Source organism: Lepeophtheirus salmonis, chromosome 3 (assembly GCF_016086655.4).
Source record: "Lepeophtheirus salmonis chromosome 3, UVic_Lsal_1.4, whole genome shotgun sequence".
Classification (NCBI taxonomy): domain Eukaryota; kingdom Metazoa; phylum Arthropoda; class Copepoda; order Siphonostomatoida; family Caligidae; genus Lepeophtheirus; species Lepeophtheirus salmonis.
The window spans coordinates 25,122,307-25,144,800 of record NC_052133.2 but is presented as its reverse complement, the minus strand read 5'-3'; the positions used below and the strand labels follow the sequence as shown (position 1 = coordinate 25,144,800).

Here is a 22,494-nt window from a genome sequence, read left to right as displayed (position 1 = left end):
TATTAGTCAGCATGGTTTCTTTATTTGTCAACGCCTAATAATTCCGGGCAATGCCGAATCCTACCACTAGTGATGAATAATTGATACATTATTCGTTTAGTACAGGTCCCCTGTTATTTCTTCTTCCTCTCTCGTTTTTTTTCCAATTAATTAATGATTAGAATTTCCTTGATGCTTGAGACAGCTTTTAGTATTGTTTCCTTCCCTTTTCCCAGCTCCCTTCAAATTTATCTCATCTCTGCTTGTATGCCTTTATTGAGGCTTTCATTTAATCGAAGATGATGCTTTAAATCATACGTTGGCAAAAAAGTATTTAATTTATCAGAGTAATAAGAAGAAAAAAATGCGTTTTTCAAGTGTTTATTATGCTTCTCCTCTTGGAGGAGATTTTGTGTTTACATCAAAGGAATGATTGGAAACAATGTACATATTATGCAGGGATATAAAGGAACGTTTTCATACATTCTCTCTCTTCTGTTGTTCCCTTAACTTTTTCATCACTACTGCTTTCTCTTCCACTTTCTCCTTTTCTATTATGTACTTTTTTTATATATGTGTGTTACATACGACCCCAACTAAGAAAGGGCTCTCTTCCAGCGCTCGAATAACCAACATACATACTTATATGCATATGACCAAAAGAAATCCCGGGCAATTTTCCCCTTTAACAAATTTAGTTTTTTCTGGAGGTTCAGAGTGTCTAAACCCAAAATAATAATCAACTTATAATTTAAAAAAATATATAAACTATTCATCATGAGCGGAGGTTTTTTAGCTCTACAACAGAAAAAAAGTAAGGAGAGGAAAAAAATTGCAGATTTGGAGGATGCATTTCGATTAGCAGACACAAATAAAGACGGAAAAATCTCTGTGGATTCATGGCTGGAGATCCTGAAGGCAACTGGTCATCAAATTACGCGGTGAGATTTTGTGTGTGATTTTTGTTACCCTTGCTACAAACCTTTGCATGACATGCATAAATACCTTACATATAAGATATAATATTGCTTTAGGGCTCCTTAATTGATGAGATTGTGTATTTTATTAACTATAGAGCACACGCTATTTTTTTATGTATAAATGTACTATATGTATATTTATGTAGGAACATACTAATTGAATGAGTTCTACATTTTTGACTTCTTATATCCAGCACAGCTATTTATTTAATTATACTTTAGACTCCAAAATTATATACGTGGTCATTTTGACTTTGTCGTAAAATCTTATTGAATGTTCAAACCTATGCCTTCCCATTTTTTAATTTTTGTTTTATTCCCCCTCTTTTAGTGAACTGGGATATTATACACCCCTAAATTTACATAAATACTTCTAATTCTTTTGAATCTATATTTTATCTTCAATTACTTTCATTATGCTCCTAATACAAAAATCTGATTTTGTGCCAATCTTGATAATGCCTGGGGAAGAATATATTCGCATGTTTAGCCATTTTTAATCTAGGTTTAGTCAATTTAATTAAAGTTTTGTTTCAATTGTTTTTTCTTGGACTCTTCTTTTTTTCAATGTGAGGACTGAGGCCTACAGGCTATTATTATATATAAAACGCCAACCTCATCAACACCAATGGAACTCATTTGATTCCCAAAATGTGAATAAAATAATTCATATTCCCGATTTGTTTTATCAAAAATAAAATGGTTTTACTCAAAGAATAACAATTTATATTTCTTTAAAAGCCCAAAATCATGTTGTTCAGAGTATTTTAAAATAAAAATTTATTTTTCTCGATATTTTATATTCATATAAGTTTAATTTTGGGATTTTAATTGATATTTACGAACGCTAAATGTATGGAAGAGTTAAAGAAAAATTATACAAAATACATCATTTAACTGTTTATCATGTAATCAAATATGCATTTTTTTTTACCAATTCACTAACCACGTTTAATTAGGATGTTTTGTAATGAAAGGCTAATTATGTGAACAGTACGTCTAAATACGTGTAGTATGTCTAGTACGTTGGAACCATAGTCAGAAATATGGGAAAACATTCCTTTGATGTTTTGAAGCAAGTTAATACTTATATTCCTACTATATTAATCAGAACAGACTCAAAAGTAATATTTATGATGAACAGGATATCTTTAAGAACGTTAGTGTGATTTTTTTATACTAGCAGGCCGCAAAAGGAGGGTGCACCCTCGTATGTGTTTATAATAAATTTAGAATGTTCATTCAAACTTTTTTCTAATTTCAAAGGAAAAAAGTTGCCAAATTTACGTATTAGTATTGCAAACGGTGTGCTAAAGATCCTTACTAAAAGATCCTTAAAAACATAATTCATATTCTTATTAGGCATAGAGTGCTAACACCCCATTTTTATTTCTCGTTTTCCCTATTAGAAAAATCTTACACAATTTTCGATCGACTTTCTTTATTACTTGTCCATAACTTATTAACATCCAACATGAACATATTTATAGTAAAAAGATGCTGTCCATTCTGCTCCATATCATATTTCTTAGATATATTCAAATCAATCAAATTTAACAAAAAAATAAAAACTATTTACTGCGTTTATTATCTCAGAGAATATAAAAATCTCCGAGTAACACAAATATTATAAATAGACATGGTGTGATATCGGAATACTTTACAAACTGATACTTTACAACTGATTAGATGTTCCCGGATCCCTGAAAACTTTTAGCTTTTCAGGGATACGTGTACACCTAGCTGACTCCTTTGATACAAATTTATTTGAGTATAGTACGGATTCATCAATTTGAGGGTACATTGTATAAGTTTGCCCACAAGTTAAATTTTCCCTTTCTATCTTGAAATTAAAGACAGTGACAGCAGATAGTCTAAAATCAATTATTGCGACCTTTTAATAATAAGGAAATCACTTTGCAAAGCGAAGAATATGTTATTGGAGTAGGAAGAGAGGGATCTCGACTCAATCGATCACAATTTCTGGAATATGTTTCCACGTAAAATAAGAGAACCATTGGAGTTTGTAAAGTATATTTCTTTTAAGTATTTTTATAGTCATTTTCTGTTCAGGAATTAATGGATTTGATGACATAGAAGGTATCCCATTATGTTTATTCTGTAGTCTTACTATAATTGTTTATAGTAAGACTAATACTCTTAATATATTGAATATCTCCTCATAATCTTATGATATGTGTATTCTTAGCTTCACGAAGTTTACGATGTCGCTGTCTCCAATTTTGATATAGAAAGAGAAAGTATGACGTACAGGCAAACTTAAACTTTGTACTCCAATTTGATCCAGGTTTAATAATGTTGGTAAGATGACTGTTCAAAAAAAAGATCGATTTAATTGAAAGTCATACTTGACATGCCTTGGAAATTATTACATCTTATCCTTGACTTTTTATCTAATTTTAGTAATGACCAGGGAGGCAAACTTTGTGCCGTACTCTTTTTAAGAAGTACATAAGAGATATATTCATCTATACAAATAACCTGTGTACTAAGCATTCTCTAGCTACAAAAATTGACCAACATTTTTTATACATTCTCGCCAGCATCATATCAAAATTTATAAGAATTTTATACCATACCGATACGATGTTGACATTTGATATTTTGCCTCATCCTTATATTTCCAGTTTCCTAAATAAAAAAATAGTTAAAGCTTAGCTTATCTACAATTTATGAAGTACCTCCATGTATCACAGTTTGAAAGCCACTAGTATAAACAAGGAATAATAATTGTAGAAATGAATCATAAGATTATATCATAGTTATTTGTATAATTTAATTTGTTTGGACGTTCTTTTTTTATTTGAGCTACTCTCTTACCTCTGGATTAATTTGAAGTACTAGATATTAATTAAATTATATTTGCTAAATGACCAACAATTCCGATTACTTTTCATTAGCTAATAAGTGTATTAATTTTCATCCCTAAAAATGTCTTATAAAATGACAGAGCAACCCATTTATATTCTCCAAAAATAAGATAGCAAAATTTATTTAAATATTCATAGAATTGACATTAAAAAAATGTTCAATAGAATATGAAACTAGTAACATAAACTATACCTAGGCATGCAGATTTGGAGCAGACAGCCACTCGACTGTTAAACGCTTATACAAATAAAGGATCTTTATTGAATATAAAAAATAATCATATCGATCTAGTAACAAGTAATTTTTGAAATATTGGTTGGTTTACGTAAGATATGCATGTGAAATAGACATGTTGTTTGAACGCGTTAGCCCAGGATCGATTTTTTCTTCTTTTCGGTTTCAAGTATTTTGTAGACTGATTTAAGCGATATTCGGTCCATATCGCGATTTTAGACTGTAGACCAACATTTCCTTGTTTCCAAATCGTGGACAAATTATTTCGGTTTCAATATATATATCAATATTTACACATGACCTCATATACATATAAAACGAATTTTTATGTGAGACTGGAAAGACCGAAACCCAACACTAGTACCTATGGAGGTACTAGAAAATAGAAAATGAAATATTAAAAATTGCAGACTATTTAAGCATGAATAATGCTCAAGGGAAACATTTCGATACTCATATCGGCCTCATTACCCGTAAACTGTCTCGTTTGCCCATAGCTATTTATTAACTAGGTATTATTCCCGATATCAACTTCGTGTAGGGCTATTCAATTGTTTGGTCTCGTTATAATTTGAACTGAAGATACTGAAAATAAAATGGCAACGTAATTATCTCACACAAACTCCCTCGACATAACTATTAACAGTCTTGCCAGATCTGTACGGTTGTAGGTATTCATTAGAGATGTTAAAGTATTCGAATGAAATAAATTGTAAAAATCTAATATTAAAAACTTTTGTCGAACGATAATCGAGTAATTTCGAATCCTCATTTTTTTTAGAAACGACATTTTTTATTTAAATTCACTCATTTTAAATTTTAAATCCGATATCCACTGATCCTATCTTGGAAGAATGTTATTTGAATATTCTGTTATTGATTAAAATCTCTAGTATCAATACATCAACCAAAAAAAAGTATCACAATAAATTGTTTTGGTGAAGAGTCATAACTATACATTCAAGTAATTTCATATAAAGTCCAAATTATTACTTGAATAAGGGTCCACAGCATTTTAGATATTATTCACATTGTACTTTTGGTATTAAAAGGGAGACTTATGAAATTTTTGTTTAGTTAGCTACAGCAAACAAAGTGAAAAAGTACCACTTAATAATGAACTCTTCAATTTTATGGTTGTCTCAATTTTACTGCCCAAATACAGTGTTTGTACCAAGGTTAATAGAAATACAACCATAACGCGTGTACGACTGATGTTTGACTTACACCACGCTTTTAATATTGACGTCATAGTAGATGAGAGGTTGCGTGTTTTTGTTAAAATCTGTTTTTCTTGCCCAGCATTCTGTTCAATACATTAAATTGAAAATTATAGCAATTGTGACGTCATAGACTATAAGTGGTTGCGTATTTTGTCAAAATATGTTTTTCTTGTCCAGTGGTCGGTACGATACATCAGATTGAAAATTCTAGCTAGCCTGATTACATGATGGTCTAATCTTTTATTTCTATTAACCTTGGTATGTACATTATAAAAGTAATTATTTTTTTACTCTTTGATTTCAAAATTGATTTCCTGTAATGCCAACAAATTTCTTTATAACTAAAAATGACATAAACTGAATTTATTGGAGTTAAGAAAAAATCAACCACACATAAATCAATATTATTAATGGAAAGTTTGTCTGTTTTTATAAATGTCTCAATATATGAAAATGAGTCTCTGAGCCAAATTAAGGTGGGTGTGAGCTCATGAAAAATGGAGAGTTACTCCTAGGATTTCATGAGGAGTTATTGTCTATATTATTAAAGCAACTTTATTTTTTTGTCTTTTAACCGATTTCCTTAATAGCACGTCTATGAGACAAAGTGATGAGGCCAAGTCTTTTGATTTCGCATTCATAGTTCTCTTTATCTTCCAATGAAGGAAAAAACGACCCAAACCTGGCTTGCATCTTTTCTATGGATATAGTGAAGTAGTTTCTGGAAGGATTCCAGATCTCAGATCCGTACATTAAAATCGGGAGGACATAAAAGTGTTAAAGTTTTATCATAAAGGGTCAAGAGTTTTGAAGCTTCTTTTAATAATTCCCAAGTTTCAATTGGCCTTCCTTATAATGTAGGGTATATGCCTCTTACATTTCAAATCACAAGAGATGTAAATTACTGAGTTCATAAATAGCTCAATTTTTTGACCGCCTTCTCCACTTTTTCACATTGGTGGTAGTGATACTGAAGAAAGTATCAAATTGTTTCTTTTTTTACGTCCATTCTAGAACGTTGTAACTCATGACTTCCCCAAACTCAAAACTGTAAATGAACTTGTTTGATAAATGTACGCCCTTTAAGCATACTTTAAGCTTTTTTTTATGCAATGTATTAATCATAAAATATATGTGACTAAAGACATCTAGTGAAAAACTCTCAGAACTTTTTATTTAACCTATATAAGCAAATAAAATAAACTTAACATCATTTTATGCATGACATTTTTTGCTCAAATGACTTTCAAAATCATTTTTTTAAGACAAACCTTTTAAGTTATCCAAAAATAACTAAAAAAATTAAATTGCAAAAAAAGGAATACTCTAATGTATATATGTATTTATCTTATAAATTTGTATCGTGCCCATTTGCCAAATACTATACGTGATTAAATTTTTTCCATAATACTGTATTCATTTTTTGCATGGAAAAATGGTCAAGCTTTTTATTATTACTTAAGTAATTTGTCAAATGGTCTGTGTAATTACTCATAAAATAATGTTATTAAAAACAGAAAATATAAAAAAATCCTAAATATAATATAGTATCCCAATTTTAATGTTTTTGATAAGACATTTTGCACATCTAAATATTTGGATATAATACTCAAAGACATAATATCATAGAAGAAAAAATACATTGAGTACTGGGGAACAGAAAGGCGCAGTACTGAACCATACGGTGCGCATGATTTCACACCATACGGTGCGCATGATTTCACACCATATGGTACAGTGATTTTTATTATAAAATGATTATTTATTTTTTTGATTATAATGTGGATATATTTAAATGTTGTTAAATGATTAGAAGAAAAAAAACCTTTTGTTTGTCCCTTGGACAATTTTTTTGTAATTAAAAAAAATAAAAAATAATATAATATCATATGGAACAAAAAAAATTAAGACCTACATTTTTTTTAAGGCATAAAACACGAAAATGGTCATTAAATTTTTTAATTTTTTAGAAATCACGTTTTTCGCGTTTAATTTTGATTCAAAACAATATTTCCAAATGATATTAGTATATAGATGAAAATTGCTTCAAATTATAGTTAAAACTAAATAATAAACGTTATTTTTTGACTTCAAAAGATTTGTTGTTACAAAAACATTCGACTTTGATGAATATTTTCAGTTTAACTTTTAATTTTATTTAAATATTCAATAAATAATTAAGCAATAAAAGTCTGTAAGAGAATATTTCGAAAATACATATAATTAAATCAATTAATTGACTAATTGTAATAAGTAATTAATGTGGTAGAGGCATTGTAGTTCCAATGATGAGCTGTGTTTTGAAGAATAATATGTTTTTATTAAATATATTCATTAATGATCATTTAACACAATACAGAGCTATATATTTTGAATCATATTCGTGCTTAAGCAATTTTTTGGAAAGTTGAGAGAAAAAAAAGGAAGTTATTTTCTGTTTTACTTCTTAGATTATAATTATCTTGATCTACTTACGATCCAGTGTTGTTTCATTACTTATTTACTCAGTCCACTCAAGTCTTAGGACCTGTGCTATCCAGTTCTTTAACTGTCGCTCCTTGGAAGTTTTCAAAAAATATTCATGGTTTATTAAAGCGAATAAGATATATGAGATATATATTCAGTGCATTGTACATATCCTGTAAAAACTATTTCTCTTTTCGTTATAATGGACTTTATCGAATATATATTTCCATAAAATATATTTTATTCTATAAACACATAATTTAAAAATGGAAAATACCCTCAATGACGTCACAAGAGATGAATTTAACCTTCTTCAAGGACCGACAAGTAGGACAGGGCGGGATATAAACAACACAACGCTTGTTAAAAGAGACAAATTATATAATGGTTACGTTATAGGCACGTAACCTTACAAATTAATAGCATAAATATTACATTTAGTAGGAAAAAGTTGAACCAATTGGTGTTTTGGCCGTAATAGTTACAGCTCAACTGATATACCAGTTCAAGGGCCGCATAATGCTCTTAAAAATGTTTAAAGCTAGCAATTTTAACATAAATGGGTTTGCCGTACAGATAAAGTAACTCATCATATTTAATGTACTTAAACTACTTCAAGAATTCTAACTACATGTTGTGTTTATAAAACTATCATTAATAAATACAATTTATAAGAGGAAAATTATTTTGCACACATTCATTAACTCATAAGACATGAAACATATTAATTATTTATATAGGAAATTAGTAAGGATAAGAGAGTAACAACAATACTTATATATTATAGTATGATTTTTCTCCTAATTGTCCTCTCGGTGGATAGTCCTAGAACCGTGTTTATATACTCAGCAAATTAAAACACTGCATTCCCATGTATACATCCGGTCATGTACATATACAGCAACTTATATTTAAATTGAAGTTGCCATGCACAAATTTTTAAATTACATTTTAAAATGGAACAAATTTATCTCATAACTATCAACAAAAAGGAATAGGACTGCCTTATAATGATTACGTCACTGTTTCTATGAAGGAAATTTAATTTATTCTTGTAAGGACCTAGCTCCTCCCCATGGATTTAAATAAGTATCTATGGAACACTCAGCAGTATAATTTCACACCGTAAGCCTTACTCTTTTACATATTTTATTTTATATTTTAGTTTGAACACATATAATTGAAAAAAAACAACGACATCAAAATGATCCTGATTAAAATTTACTGCCATCCTCAGTTAAAGTATATGTATAGTTGTTGATGGTCTGGATCCATACTTTAAGAAACTGTTTCATTCCAGAGACTTATACATAATGTTATATCATTATACTTCAATAATTTATTGCAATAAATGGAAATATTGTATCCATCCCCCGCGAAATCAGTTTCAATTCCAATCCGTTCCTCTCTTCAATATGTACTATCAGATTTGATGATTTTGTCAAAGATTCCGGGACTTTTTATTTTATCTCACATAATGATGGAACAACTTTCAAAAGTGGAATTGAAGTATATGCAAGGCATTGTTGGACCTGTTTGAACTCTTGATGTTTAGCACCTCACAAAACATTGAGGAGGGTCACTTTCAAACAAAGATTGGTCTTGGTTTAAGCATTTTAACATTTCAGTTCAGTCTACTATTTCTTGGATTTTATTTTATTAATACATTTAGTTGCATTCATACCTATGTTACAAACAAACTTTAAACATGAAATGTGGTTATATGTCCCAATTTTACCTTACATATGCTTTTAAATGCATTTTGTAGATCTTAAACTCCCCAAAGTAAATAGGCCACAAGCAAATATACTAGATAACTCTTTATTATAAGGAAAATGCAATTTTTTTTTTTTTTTTTTTTGGTACTTCAGAGTTAAATGATTCATTAAATATTAGAGCAGGAATCAATCAAAATACAGAATCATTCAGAGGGGTATATTAACATTTAAACGAGGGATTATTTGTATCAGTTGAATGAAGAGTACACTAGCAGAAGCACCCAATATGAAAGGCCATCGATATGCTTCACCCCCCCCCAAAGGTCCTATATTCTTGGTAAAAGTGTTTTTGTACTCTGAATTTGGGCCAATTATCCAAATACAAACTATATACTACAGCAAAAAGGTGTTCCTTGTCAGACTGTCATTAAAACTCATGAATTTTGATATCGCCAATTCAAAAAATTATGGGACAAATCAAAGTGGCCTCCCCCAAGATTATACCTTAACTTTCTTGACCACTATTGGTAAGACGTAGTCAAAAGTAGATCCAACACTACCCGATACACAAATTTTGGAGGCCATAAAATTAGTCATGCATGAAGTCTGATCCAGCTTTCCATAAAAAGAAAGGATCAAGACATACCAAATTTTTCGACCTTGTATCATGAATGTTGTTGAGAATTAGAGAAATAAAGAAATTGTATAGAATAAATAAACCATGTACAAAAAACAAAAACAAAAAAAAACGGTCATATTTTATGCTAACTATATACAAAACTTTAAAAAAGGTAATTTTTTTTTTCTTGCCCACGTTGTAAATTTTGCTATAAAAAGTAAATTTAAATACTGTTAAATCTAAGTAGTTTATTACACTTTTAAACAAGGATTTTCGATATTGTCCTGAAAGATCCAAAATTAACAATTGTTTCCTTCATAAGAAGGTTAAGCAATAATTAAATATTAATTTTGTACCTTGAACATCCTCTATCAGCCCATGTGGCGACATCGTTACGAATGTATTTTAATTGAATCTTTAACTTATTTTTATTTAACTTTGCATTGAATCAATCACATTAAGCTTACGGAAGCATATATTATGAAATTGTTAGAGGTGAGATTTCTAGTATGTGTAAATCACCATTATAAGAAAAATATAGGAGAGGATCTTGTGAAAAATAATTTAATATAAGAAACATCCGAATGCTTTAATTGCTTTATAGTTATCCTTTTGGATATAATTGAGATGGTAAACAATTATTAAGAACATACGTTATGATTATTGTATTATATTTACATGCTCCACAAAGTAGAAATTTGATTGCTCTATAAATGTCAATAACTATCATACGATTATAATGCTCATTTTCGGCGTATGGGTCCAAGGTACTTAATACAAAATTTAAGTATAATTAAATGATTTATGATATGTCTAAAAAAATTATAAAATAAATCACTGAAACGTCACATAATACTTCATAAACAAGATTCCTATTTTACGAAATAGGATGGAAGTCATTAATGACTGTGATCCTATTTATAAAAACAATTTTTTTCATTGCTTCCATACGGAAGTAATTTATGAGAGGCTTTTTTTAGAGAGAAAGAGCGAGAGATGTACTCCTATGTATATCTAGAATGATTTATTCCCTTGTATACTTTTGTTTACTTATGACAAGGCAGTTAGAATAACCCTTTAATACATATATAGAAGTAGAGATGCTCATTTGACGTGTATTAAGTTTGACTGAATGCCCCTAAGAGTAAATTCAAATCAATGTAACTATAACGAATATGGTTTATTAGATTTATTTATTGTAGCTACATTCAGAGACCATATTGTTAATACATTTTTGTTAAGGAAAAATACTAAATTTCTTCTTTAAAGTCGTCAATTTGAGAAACAATAAATTAAAAAAACTAACTCAAACATGTAAATCCTCAAGTGGGAATTATCAAATCCAAAAAGTAGTCAAAGAGTCTTAGATCGGTCCGAGGACAGTATTCCTAATCAGTTTATATTTTTTCTTCCCCTCTCAGTCATTTTCTAATCGTCTTTTTCAGTTCTAAGTACCGATTAGACGGGCCTAGCTAATTTTTTTTTGTTCACTCCTAGCTAAGAATAAAGAAAGAAAAAATAATTATAGCTAGTATATATTAATTATACATTCTAGTCACACACTTCCTACTCTAAACATAAGATATATTGTCTCATTGAAAGAGATCATGATAAAACTTCAAATGTTCAAATAACGTAGTCAGTAACTACGTCCTTTCAGCTTTTACCATAAAAAAACGATAAGAACCGGTCATAGGACTGAAAAAATTATTCAGGACCGCACAGTCTTTTGTTTTTTTTTCCAATTCAACAGAATCGTCAAAAAATTATATTAACATCAACTAGTGTTGAGTGTCGATCTTAAAACCTGTCTAATATCCTCATAATTTTCGTCCGACTAAACTAATTTGGTTCCTTAGAAAAGTTCAGGCGGGATAATTCCCATAGAAAAGTTCAATGTATTTGAGTCCCACAAAAAAAAAAAAAAATATTGGTCTGGATCGGAGTCATTTAAAATTTGGTTAGATGCATATGATGTATTATCTTTCTAAAATATTACTTAAATAAATTATTAAGAGTTTTTTATTTAAAGGAACTTGTTCTTGACGTACATAAATATTTTATAAAAAATTTATTATTCGTCATTTTCTCACAAGGCACATACTCGTAAATCCTTATGTTTTATGAGTAAGACAATATTCGATAAAATAATCGTAATATGATAATAATAATAATCAATATTTGATTTGATGAACACAGTTGACAAGGATCAATTTGATGAATTCAATTTAACTTAAAGATATCGTGAGGGAATATTTAATAAAACATTAAAAAATCCTAATTATACCAAAAAAGAGAAGCTGATAATTTAATTGATTAAAAAAATAACTTTTTTTACTCGTAAAAGTTATCAAATTATTTTAAATGGCTTTGAGACAGACGTTAACCCCGTAAATATGGTTGAAGGAATGTTTTGTTCTACATAATTATAGCTTCATTGGTTAAGTGTTATAATAATGAACATTTGTACATACGTTGCTTCACAAAATACTCCTTGTGGTTATTCAACCAACTTATGATGCAACAGAGCAGAAAAAAAAAATGAGGTTCGACAATATCATTATTATTTGATTTTGATTTTTAGATGGGAAGTGTCATTCTGTGGATTGTATATACTACATATACATAAACATATAGCCTATAACGACATCAAATGTCGTGGTGCTTGTTGATTGATGTCAATTTAAAATATATTGGAACGCTTGCTGCATCGTAGCTAGACGTCTCAACTTTGAACTTCTATAAGGTTGATAGCAGGAAGTCCCAAAATTTGGAACCTGAGTCCTAAATCTTAAAAATGCGTCCGAATCGGACGATAAAGCCGTACCATAGAACAATCTTTCCAAAATCACCTCTTCATCTATCAATCCCAACCATCAAGGATCCAAAAGCTTACAAACTTTAACTAAGCCTTAATTAAGAATAATGGTCAACGAGTATCATGCATGAAAAATGATAAAACTTTAACTAAATTGGTAAGCTGAGATACTTATGATGCTAGTTAAAATGATGCCTTTTATAAGGTGCTTTAAAATTTGGGACGATTTCAAGGACTGACTACAAAGACAGAGCAGGAAAAGGCGAGAAGGGACCGATTTCAAGTCCCATATAAAGGACCAATACAGCCCTATATCTAATTCTTATCAAGTTCTTTAGAACTCAATTTCTATTCTAGAACAAATACTCAATATTGGACTTAGTATAAAGTATCTATATATGTATATGAAAAATCCTTCGGATTCAAATAGTATTTTAAAATAGTTTTGTGTCAGACCTTATTTATTTGGTCCAGTCCAGTGTTAATACAGGTCCTATCAGCCTTGAGGACCTATCTTTAAGACTTTCCGTCTTTTGGACTGTCAGTAATAAAACTGATTAAAAAAAAAAAAAAAAAGTAATGTAGTTGAATGATACTATCAAGGACCGATCTTTTAAGTTTTTAGGACTAAAATGCAGTATTGAACTGGACGGGACTGCAGTCTTTAGTCCTAGATAAGGACAGACACAACACTGCTTTGAAATTATAAAAGATGATACAAAAATAGTACTAGAGTTTTAGAGCTTTTTAATGAGTAATTGAATAGTGCATGGGAGCAATTTCTTCGATAAGCATACATCTGTAGATATCTATATAATTATGTAGATGAAATATTTACAAATTTATTAATATGCTCATGCAACACAATAATAATTGGTTCATCTAAAGCCTTTGAAAATAAATCGTTCCTGCTGTGACAAAATGTCAATTATCTAAATATGTACATTGTAGAAATATATTATAACTCTATAATAATCCGAATCGTTTAATTCTTCTTTGAATATAGGCTTTATTTATAATAAATGTACTTATATTGGTGAATAAAGTTTTATAGTAAAAAAAAAAAAAAAAAAAAACTACTGCCATCACCTTGAAACATCATCTTTTTTTTAAAGAGTAAATTATTAATGTACTCTTTGGACCTTTTTATGTGGCCGTTAGAATGGTAGTAAGTATTCATATAAATATTCTCATTCATCTCTGTTTAGTTAATACTATACAAACAATCATCTTACTTCCTACTCTTTCTTAGAATGAGACATAATTACATAATGGCGTTTATTATAACAACGTCTTATGATGTATGTACGAGTATACTAAATTGATGAGTCATAGTTTAGGAAATACCTTATTTTAATCGATATCAAAGATTCTTTGTTTGTCATATATGTATGGTATATGGATATTGATTTATCAATCTTAATAATTGATAGGATAGATGTTTACTACGTACATTTTAAAGTTCATTTGATAGAATAATGTGGTTTTTTAATGTTCCTGAACTAAAAAATGTGCTAAATACTTGATTCATGCAATATGAATGTGGTCGGCATCTTTAAGTTTGTCTGAAAACAGCTTATATATTTTGGGCTCAGTTAAAATGAGATCATCAAACTTTCAATAGTAAATAATTAATTATCTATAGGTAGAGATAGGATTTGTGTAAGAGCGCGAGAAGAAGGCCGAAGAGATACCTATAAATGAAACATTGGTTAATATCAGTTTCCTGTTATATGATTTTGGGCAAAACCTTCTAAATTTAATACATCATTAGTGCAGGCGAAATTTTGTAATTATATTTAAATTCATATACATGCATTATTTTCTTATTTATTTTAAAATCTATTTACACCAAAGATGTTAACTGACCCACGACTTATTAAATAATGAACAAAGAACATACTTATTATCCATTTTCCCTTTTCTACTCAGTAAACTTAGTTTTTGTTAACACAAATCCTTTTTTATTTATAGGCTATAGGCAGGACCAGCCTTAACTATTACGTGGCCTTATGCAAAACGGATTGCATTGAAATTAAATCACTACCTGGATACGGATAAAGATAACCCAGAGAAACACTCATTTTGTACAAATGAATTCAATCAAAAAAATAATTTATCTTTAAGTGCAGAATCCAAAAAAGATATCAGTTTTTCTCTTAGCTATCTGAGTTCTAAAATATCTGCTATTATAGTAATTCGGGATTATTATCGTTCAGAGTCATTTTTTAGCCTTAAAACAATCCCTAAATTAAAAGTAGGAATAATACAACTTATGTGAAAGTGTTTTTATGATTGAAAAGTATTTTTATTTATTCTATATCCTTGTTCTGAACTCGATATATTTCATTCTTAGGCTGAAAAATGATGAAAAACGACACACTTCTTTAAACCTTTAAATTAGTGGATCAAAGTCTATTAATTTGAGCAAATGCTGTTCTTGATCCATTTTTCTGTTGAATAGTGTTATTATTTAAAAAAATTAAATTAAAATATTTTTTTAAATGTATCTATTTTTATATATTATTAATACTTAAAACCGAAGCTAATGCATATATATAGATACACGAATGAACATTATAATTGAAATTTTTAGTTTCGGGGTTGAAATTATATCAAAATTCGAGGTTTTGTACGTTTAAATACTTTTAAAAGTAAAACCTGGAAAAAAAATACAAAATTCAATTAGTTTATAAAAATATAATAAAATAAATAAAAATTAAAATTTCAGGTACACATTAAAAAAAAAAAAAAACCATGCAATCAAAAATATAAAACGAAAAACAACAACAACAACAACATAAAACGGACTAAATAGGTGTGTTAAATTTTCTAAGAGTTCCCTTACAATCTTATTGTATTGCAAAGACAGAATAGGTAGTTATCGTCCATTCCCAGGGAAGGTGTTTTCAGAGATAAAGCTGCATATCTTGCTGTAACTGTCAGTAAAATACTCCTCAATTCGTAGGGCTGTAGCGGTTTCTACGATGTCCTTTTCTATTCAATGAGATCCTTTGCATTGAGAATAGCACACTCTATTGCTTGTCTGTGTCCTCCAAGTTCAAAAAGGACAATACCCTTCCAAGCATTCAACGAGCATTTTGAGAGATCTTTCAGATTATAACGTTATAAAACGCTTTTATCTATAATTTATCATCCATACAAAAGGTAAGCTCTAGTTATGAAAAATACAAATGCCCCTCCCCCCCGGCTTACAAACCCAATCTGTGCTTCCGAAAAAGAGGCTTTACTTAAGCACAGTTTTAATGGACTTCTTAATGCTGAAATCTCTTTCAAAGTCGGTACTTGTAGATAGTAAGACAATAATTATCACCAACAATTGAAAGAGGATAAAATAACATCTATTGATGTATCTCCATGTGATACATTGAAGTCTAGGTTACCACCCCTGATTATATATTTAATGTTTGAGCATTCTTCATAGTTTTTGTAGAACCACTGGATCCAGACAAGAGGCTTAATCATATATGATAATATTTATGTATTATTTGAAACAAATCGATCCTTTAAAAAAATTCTTTAAATTGATTGTACTTTATTTTTATTCTGCTGGGGACTGCAAAGAACGTGGAGATGTAAGCCCAATATGGTATGGACAAACTAACAAAACATTCATAGTTGCAAGGTGGATCTGAGGTTCCAAGTCTTTGTAGACAAATTACTAAGTTAAAAACGGTCATAACTTATAAAAATTTTGTGTTTGTTTAAAACACTTTACTTTTCCAAACTATTACTTCTCTATGTTAAAAACTATCAATGCAAATTTTTTCTTAATCACAAATATGTTTTTTCCCTTCATCATAATTAGTTAATAAAATAAAATAAGGACATTTATATAATAATTTATACCATAATAATTAATAAATTATCCTCAATTTTATAATAAAGGCTTTAATTAAAGAAAACAAGGACAATAAATTAACGTATATTTTAACCCATTGGAAGTTTATTATTTCATTAAATCTACCACAAATTCTGTACCAATTTATTGATTGTGAGTTTTTTCCTTGATCACCAATTAGAACTTATTGCAAAAGTTTTTTTTAGATAGAATTTAATGATAATCAACGGAGCTCTACATAAGACTGGATCATTGGCAGACTTTTGAATATTTTTTTTTCAAATTTTCCGATCGACATCTCATTGTTTCCAAATGATAATTTTTATAATTTTTGAGTCTTCCTTAGGAATAATTTGATTCATTTTTAATCCAATGACGTCTGTTTTTAGAAAAAACATATTTCTTTAATTTTTTTAAACGACTTTTTTTGGAAGAAGGAAAAAAAAAATTTGGGATCCTTTTCCTAGATTTTATTATATTTCTAAAAAGTCATTTCTATAATAACAAGGTAAATTTAATTTTTTCAAAAAGGCGATATTTCAATTTTTAAAAGTATCTGCGTAGATAGTCCAAAATTCCAACATACTTCTGATTTTTCCTAACTTTAAACCTCTATCTCTATGGATAAGTCCCCACTGTAGCAAAGCCCCTACCGACATCTGAGAAAGAGTTGAGAAAAAAATGGTTTCCAAGGAAGAAGTGCTTCTTATATGTTGTATGTATATCTTTCTTGGAGGCTGATCCTTTGTATGGATAAGACTGATAATATTGATTAGTAATCGATATATTATGTACATATATGGTTTGAACAACAACAAAATATATATGATGATAAATATCATTTAGACCCACACATTACTCTAATTAACTTTTGATTGATGTGATCTAAAAGAGTGTATTCCATGAAGTAAAGAAACAAAACATAATATACACACTATTACATGACTAAATTAGGTATTTTGTATTTATATGATTCGTTATTAGTAGGGATATTGGCACTTAAAGGAAGTGCAGAGTTTCGTCACTTGGATGAAAAAACCCTGAGATAATTTCAAAAATACAAAAATTACGATTATGCACAATTATTTCCTAAACTAGCTATTAATAGCTCGTAGAATATGTATCTTTGAGTAGGCTTTATATAGTGTAAAACAGACACTGGTCCCCCATAGAATTATTAATTAAGATTTTACTGTTAATTGCTTTTACCGCGCCTGCTGGTTTAAAAGTGTAAGATCCATTGTAATCATGGCATTTATCATTCATTGTCTTGGAAGAATTTTTTTCCATTTGTGCAAATAATTTTTCTAAAATTTACATAAACTAATTTATGTATCTGACAATCATGATTAATTTGAAAAAGAACAAGAATAGTATAATAATTATAGTCCCTAATTACACTCAATTAGCTATTTAAAGAAAATAATCCCTTGATTTACTAGCCATATTTGAGCCATTCGTCATAGAATAAGCAAAAATGATGAAATATCTACAACTATCAGATTAAAATCCAAGGCCTTAAATGAAAAAAATATAGCCTGCATTATATCATCTTTTTTTTTTTTAATGATAAGATATATTTATTTTTTGTATTTGATTTTATTTTATCAATGAATGTAGTCTTATATTCCAACATTTGTTTATCTTATTCGAATGAAGGCCTTTTCCTGGGTTAAAAGTGGTTTTTTTTTTATGGATATTATTTATTATATTTGATCCAAAAACTCCTTTTAATTGTTTTGCAGATGTGATACTTCAATGTAATGCTTTGATTCTACTTTTAAGGACATGGTTTATATAAATAAATTAAATTCGGTTATCTATATCGCAGCTTTTACTTCCTATATTTCCTTTTATGGTGGCGTAAATTAGTGGGATACTATTTAAAGTACTTATGTATGTATAAAATCTTAATTTTGCTCACTCCATTGGTTTTTTAATTGATTAATTATCTGTTTATTAAAACTGTTTTGTAGAGCACTATGTTGGTATATTTATACATTGTACTCTATATCCAATTCTATATATATCATTTAACCCCCATAAATAAATTATTTTAATTACTTTTATGTAATATTACTAGAGTTGTACAAAATATGACCTTAACAAATGTGATATATATATTATTTTGTTTAGTAATCTAAAAGTATTGATTTTTAATTTTTAAAGATGTTATCATTTTTTTTAATCATTCGTTAATTTCTAGGGGTGCTTATTCACTATAGAGACTGAAATATCCCTGTAATATTTTGAGGGTTAGTTTTTGAGGCTTCAAGATTATATTATATAAAGTTTCTAGAAACAAATTGTCTATAAACGCTTACATATACACGCATCATATATGTGGCTTAGATATAAACTTCAAATACTTAAGATTTGATTATAACTTAGTATCATAGATTTGAAATTCATAAGTTATTTTTTTTATATTTTCCTAAAGTTGGTCTGATGGAGTTGCACTGATTAAGTATACAATACATTATAGTACTACAATAAATCCATTTGACCTAGGAAAGGTCTTTGAAGTCCATTTACAAAATGTAAATTTTCTTGTCTATGACTGAACCTACGCAATTTGAGCAAAAGAGAATAATTTATCCCAAATGCGTTGTCCCCACTTTTTCCCATTTCTGATTCCTATAAACTCCATTGCTGTACTCCTTATTAATTAAGTTCATCCTCCAAAGGCACACACATTTTAAAGATTTACGCTTTATTTTGTACTTTATGTTTTTTATCTTCTAAATTTTAAAGCTATGCTCCCATTAATGAATTACAATTTTTTCAGAGGTGATGTGATCGATATATTTCGAGAGAAGGATGTAGATGTCAGTGTAGGAATGAGCTTTGAAGAGTATTCTGGGTTTGACTCCCGAAATGAGCTAGCCTTTAAAGCAATTGATAAAAATGGCGACGGGTTCGTTAGTTTTGGAGAATTTACCAAAATATGCCCAAATCTGAATAAAGAACAAGTTGAGTCTGCCTTTAGAAAGTTTGATGCAGATGGAACGGGGCGTATCAATTACAAGGAGTTCTGTACCATGATGAGAAAATATCAAGACAAGGCATCTGCATCCTCCAATGCATCATCCCCGACGACTGAAAAGCCTGAAGAGGATTGATCCTCTCTCTCTCTTACATTTTATATTTTATATATGTAATCAATATTCCTTTCTTTTTATCGAGTGCATGCTTTTTGGGTTTCTATTTTGTTCTTTGTTCAAGTCTCATTTTTTAATTAATCCTTCTTCTTAATAGGATCTTGCACAAACATTATCTTTATCATTATCTTTTTTTGAATAATTAAAATTTTAAAATGTCAGCTTTTTTGTTGTTGTTGCTAGCCAAAAAAAAAAAAAAATCCCAGAGATGTTTACGAAAATGTATTTAATATCAGCATGCTCTTCAAAATTGGAAATAATTACTCAACACATATCTAAAAAAATAAACGAAGATTTGACTCCATCGGGATAATCAATTAATGATTTATAAATTAAATGCGTTTTTCAATCGACTTTTCTAAAACAATCCATAAAATCTTTGATATTGAGACCTAATAAGCAAAAAAATATATATAAATATACGTATAATAATGTCCATAGAGAATATAACTTATAGTATTTTGATTAACAATAATAATACCTATGTAATATGTATGTATTCATGATTAACTTTAATAAGTATATAAAAATTTTTAATATGTTTTAAAAGAAGTGTATGAAAACTGTACTTGAATATATGTATATTATATAATTTGTTTGAATATTTTTATTTTCCATAAAAATGACTTGAAAAATTTATCAAGAGGTGTTTAGAAAATGTTTATCCAATCTGTGAATTAAAGAGAAAATAATTTCGTTTATTATATGTTCTTCTTGATTTTAGCATAAACGTTGTAATCAATAGAAAATTCCTTGCAATTATAGTACATAATATACCGAGTGTTACATTAAAAGCTGAACACTTTGAATTTTAAACTTCAACAGATATAATTTATTAACTAAAAATAGAATTTCAACAAAATTAATAATATAAATAAATTTGTCTGAACTCTCTTAATCATTAATATAGCCACCCTTAGCGACAATGATGGCTTCCAGGGAGTGACGGAAGACCTGGCAAAAGTATTCCTCTGTCATGGCGTCCCAGTACTGACTGACAGTGGGTTGGAGGGAGGACCTTGGTGTTTGGATGACGGACACTGAAGGCCTTCCCCTCGACATACATCTAAAATGTATGGTTAAAGGGTTTGGAATTTAGCTGTAGGGGGCCAAAATTGTCAAAAAAGTATTGAAAAGACTCGTCCAAAACTCAATCAAAAAATTCTTCAAAAGATGAGATGGTGTTCTTTCATTGCCGTTGTCAAAAGTGGCCTCTCCACACTCACAAGGCTCTTTTTACTCACTTTTTTTTACAGCTCTCTTGATTCTTTGGTTTGAAATCCCGAGATTTCTTGCATGGACCCTCATTGACTTGGTAGAATTGGCCTGGGCTGTTTGCTTTAACTCCTCCGAGTCCAATTGGCCTTTTTGACAGAGTCTTTCTTCCTCTTAAACGTTTTGCACTTGCTGACGACGTAGAGGTCCTAGAGATATTCAACTACTCGGAGTCCACGAAAGGAAATTCGACGATCGCGTTCAAGTGTAATTTTCTCAACTTGTACGTATGCTAGAGAGGTCAATTTTGCTTCATTTTGTAATCAATTGTTTATGCTTTAATATCAAAATATGAAACACTTTCAAACACTCAACCTTAATTAATTATTGAATTAGTAACTGTTTATATTTCAATAGACAACCCAGTATATGCAGTGATTCATCTACCGATTTGATATTTTTCACATAGACTGATGGGTGATAATAATATAATTCTCCTAGTTTTTCAAATTGCACCTCAGAAACATGGGGTTCTGTGGAATAACCGTTGAGCCTCCAGATATGTGGGAAATAACCACTTCAAAGAATTCCCTAATATAGTCACCTATGATCCAGCTCAACGATTTGCGTTGGATTAACTAGGGGCCTCAAGGAGATTAAAAACCGCCACCAAGAATCATAAAAGACCCTTCTAATTTCCAACTACTTTTTTACAATGCAGCTATGTTCAACTTTTTTTCTCAAACATAAGAAAATACACATAAGATTGGTCAGTCTTACGAGTACAGTTTACATAAGTAAATTGTAAGATTTAAATCAACCAACTTCATCAAGAACATGTACATTTTCTCCAGCAGATGACGCTCATTTGGATGTATATTCTCACTTAGATTAAATATCGCAAATGTTTTCACTTTTTATTACCAAAAAACGAATAACGTAAATTCCAGTCATTCGTAAGTAAATACCATCTATTAAAACTAATTTGAGAACAAAGCTGGATGAAGCATTGTCAGGGCACAAACAATACCTCAGCTAAAGTCACCTCCCTTATTTTATATAACCGTAGCATGTCAACACAAAAACAATCTTGAATAAAAATGAAACATAGGAGAAATTTCCCTTTTATCATTTTACTTCAAAAATATATACACTATACTATTTCATTGACTTGTTTCGGTTAAATATGGGCTTTAAATTATAATTACTGAGATGGTTTGAGATACTTAGGGGTATTAGCTATAATTTGGAGACTCCATTTGATAGATGAGCCATTATTTAATCCCGAGATGCTCTTTCTTTTATAGTCTACATATTTGATCTTTTT

The 22,494-nt window shown here is 29.3% G+C and overlaps 1 protein-coding gene across 1 annotated transcript; it reads left to right on the top strand.

Moving 5' to 3' along the window:
- The first annotated feature begins 672 nt into the window (after positions 1–672).
- Positions 673–20,544, top strand: LOC139904733 (uncharacterized). The gene is made up of 2 exons (XM_071887217.1): positions 673–920; positions 19,580–20,544. The coding sequence occupies exons 1-2, from the start codon at positions 757–759 to the stop codon at positions 19,911–19,913; spliced, it is 498 nt and encodes a 165-aa protein (XP_071743318.1). The 5' UTR covers positions 673–756; the 3' UTR covers positions 19,914–20,544.
- Positions 20,545–22,494: the final 1,950 nt, after the last annotated feature.

Coding starts and splice junctions, on each gene's coding strand:
- LOC139904733 (XM_071887217.1), top strand. CDS start 757: ATGAGCGGAGGTTTTTTAGCTCTACAACAGAAAAAAAGTAAGGAGAGG. Junction 921..19,579: donor ACTGGTCATCAAATTACGCG/GTGAGATTTTGT, acceptor CAATTTTTTCAG/AGGTGATGTGATCGATATAT.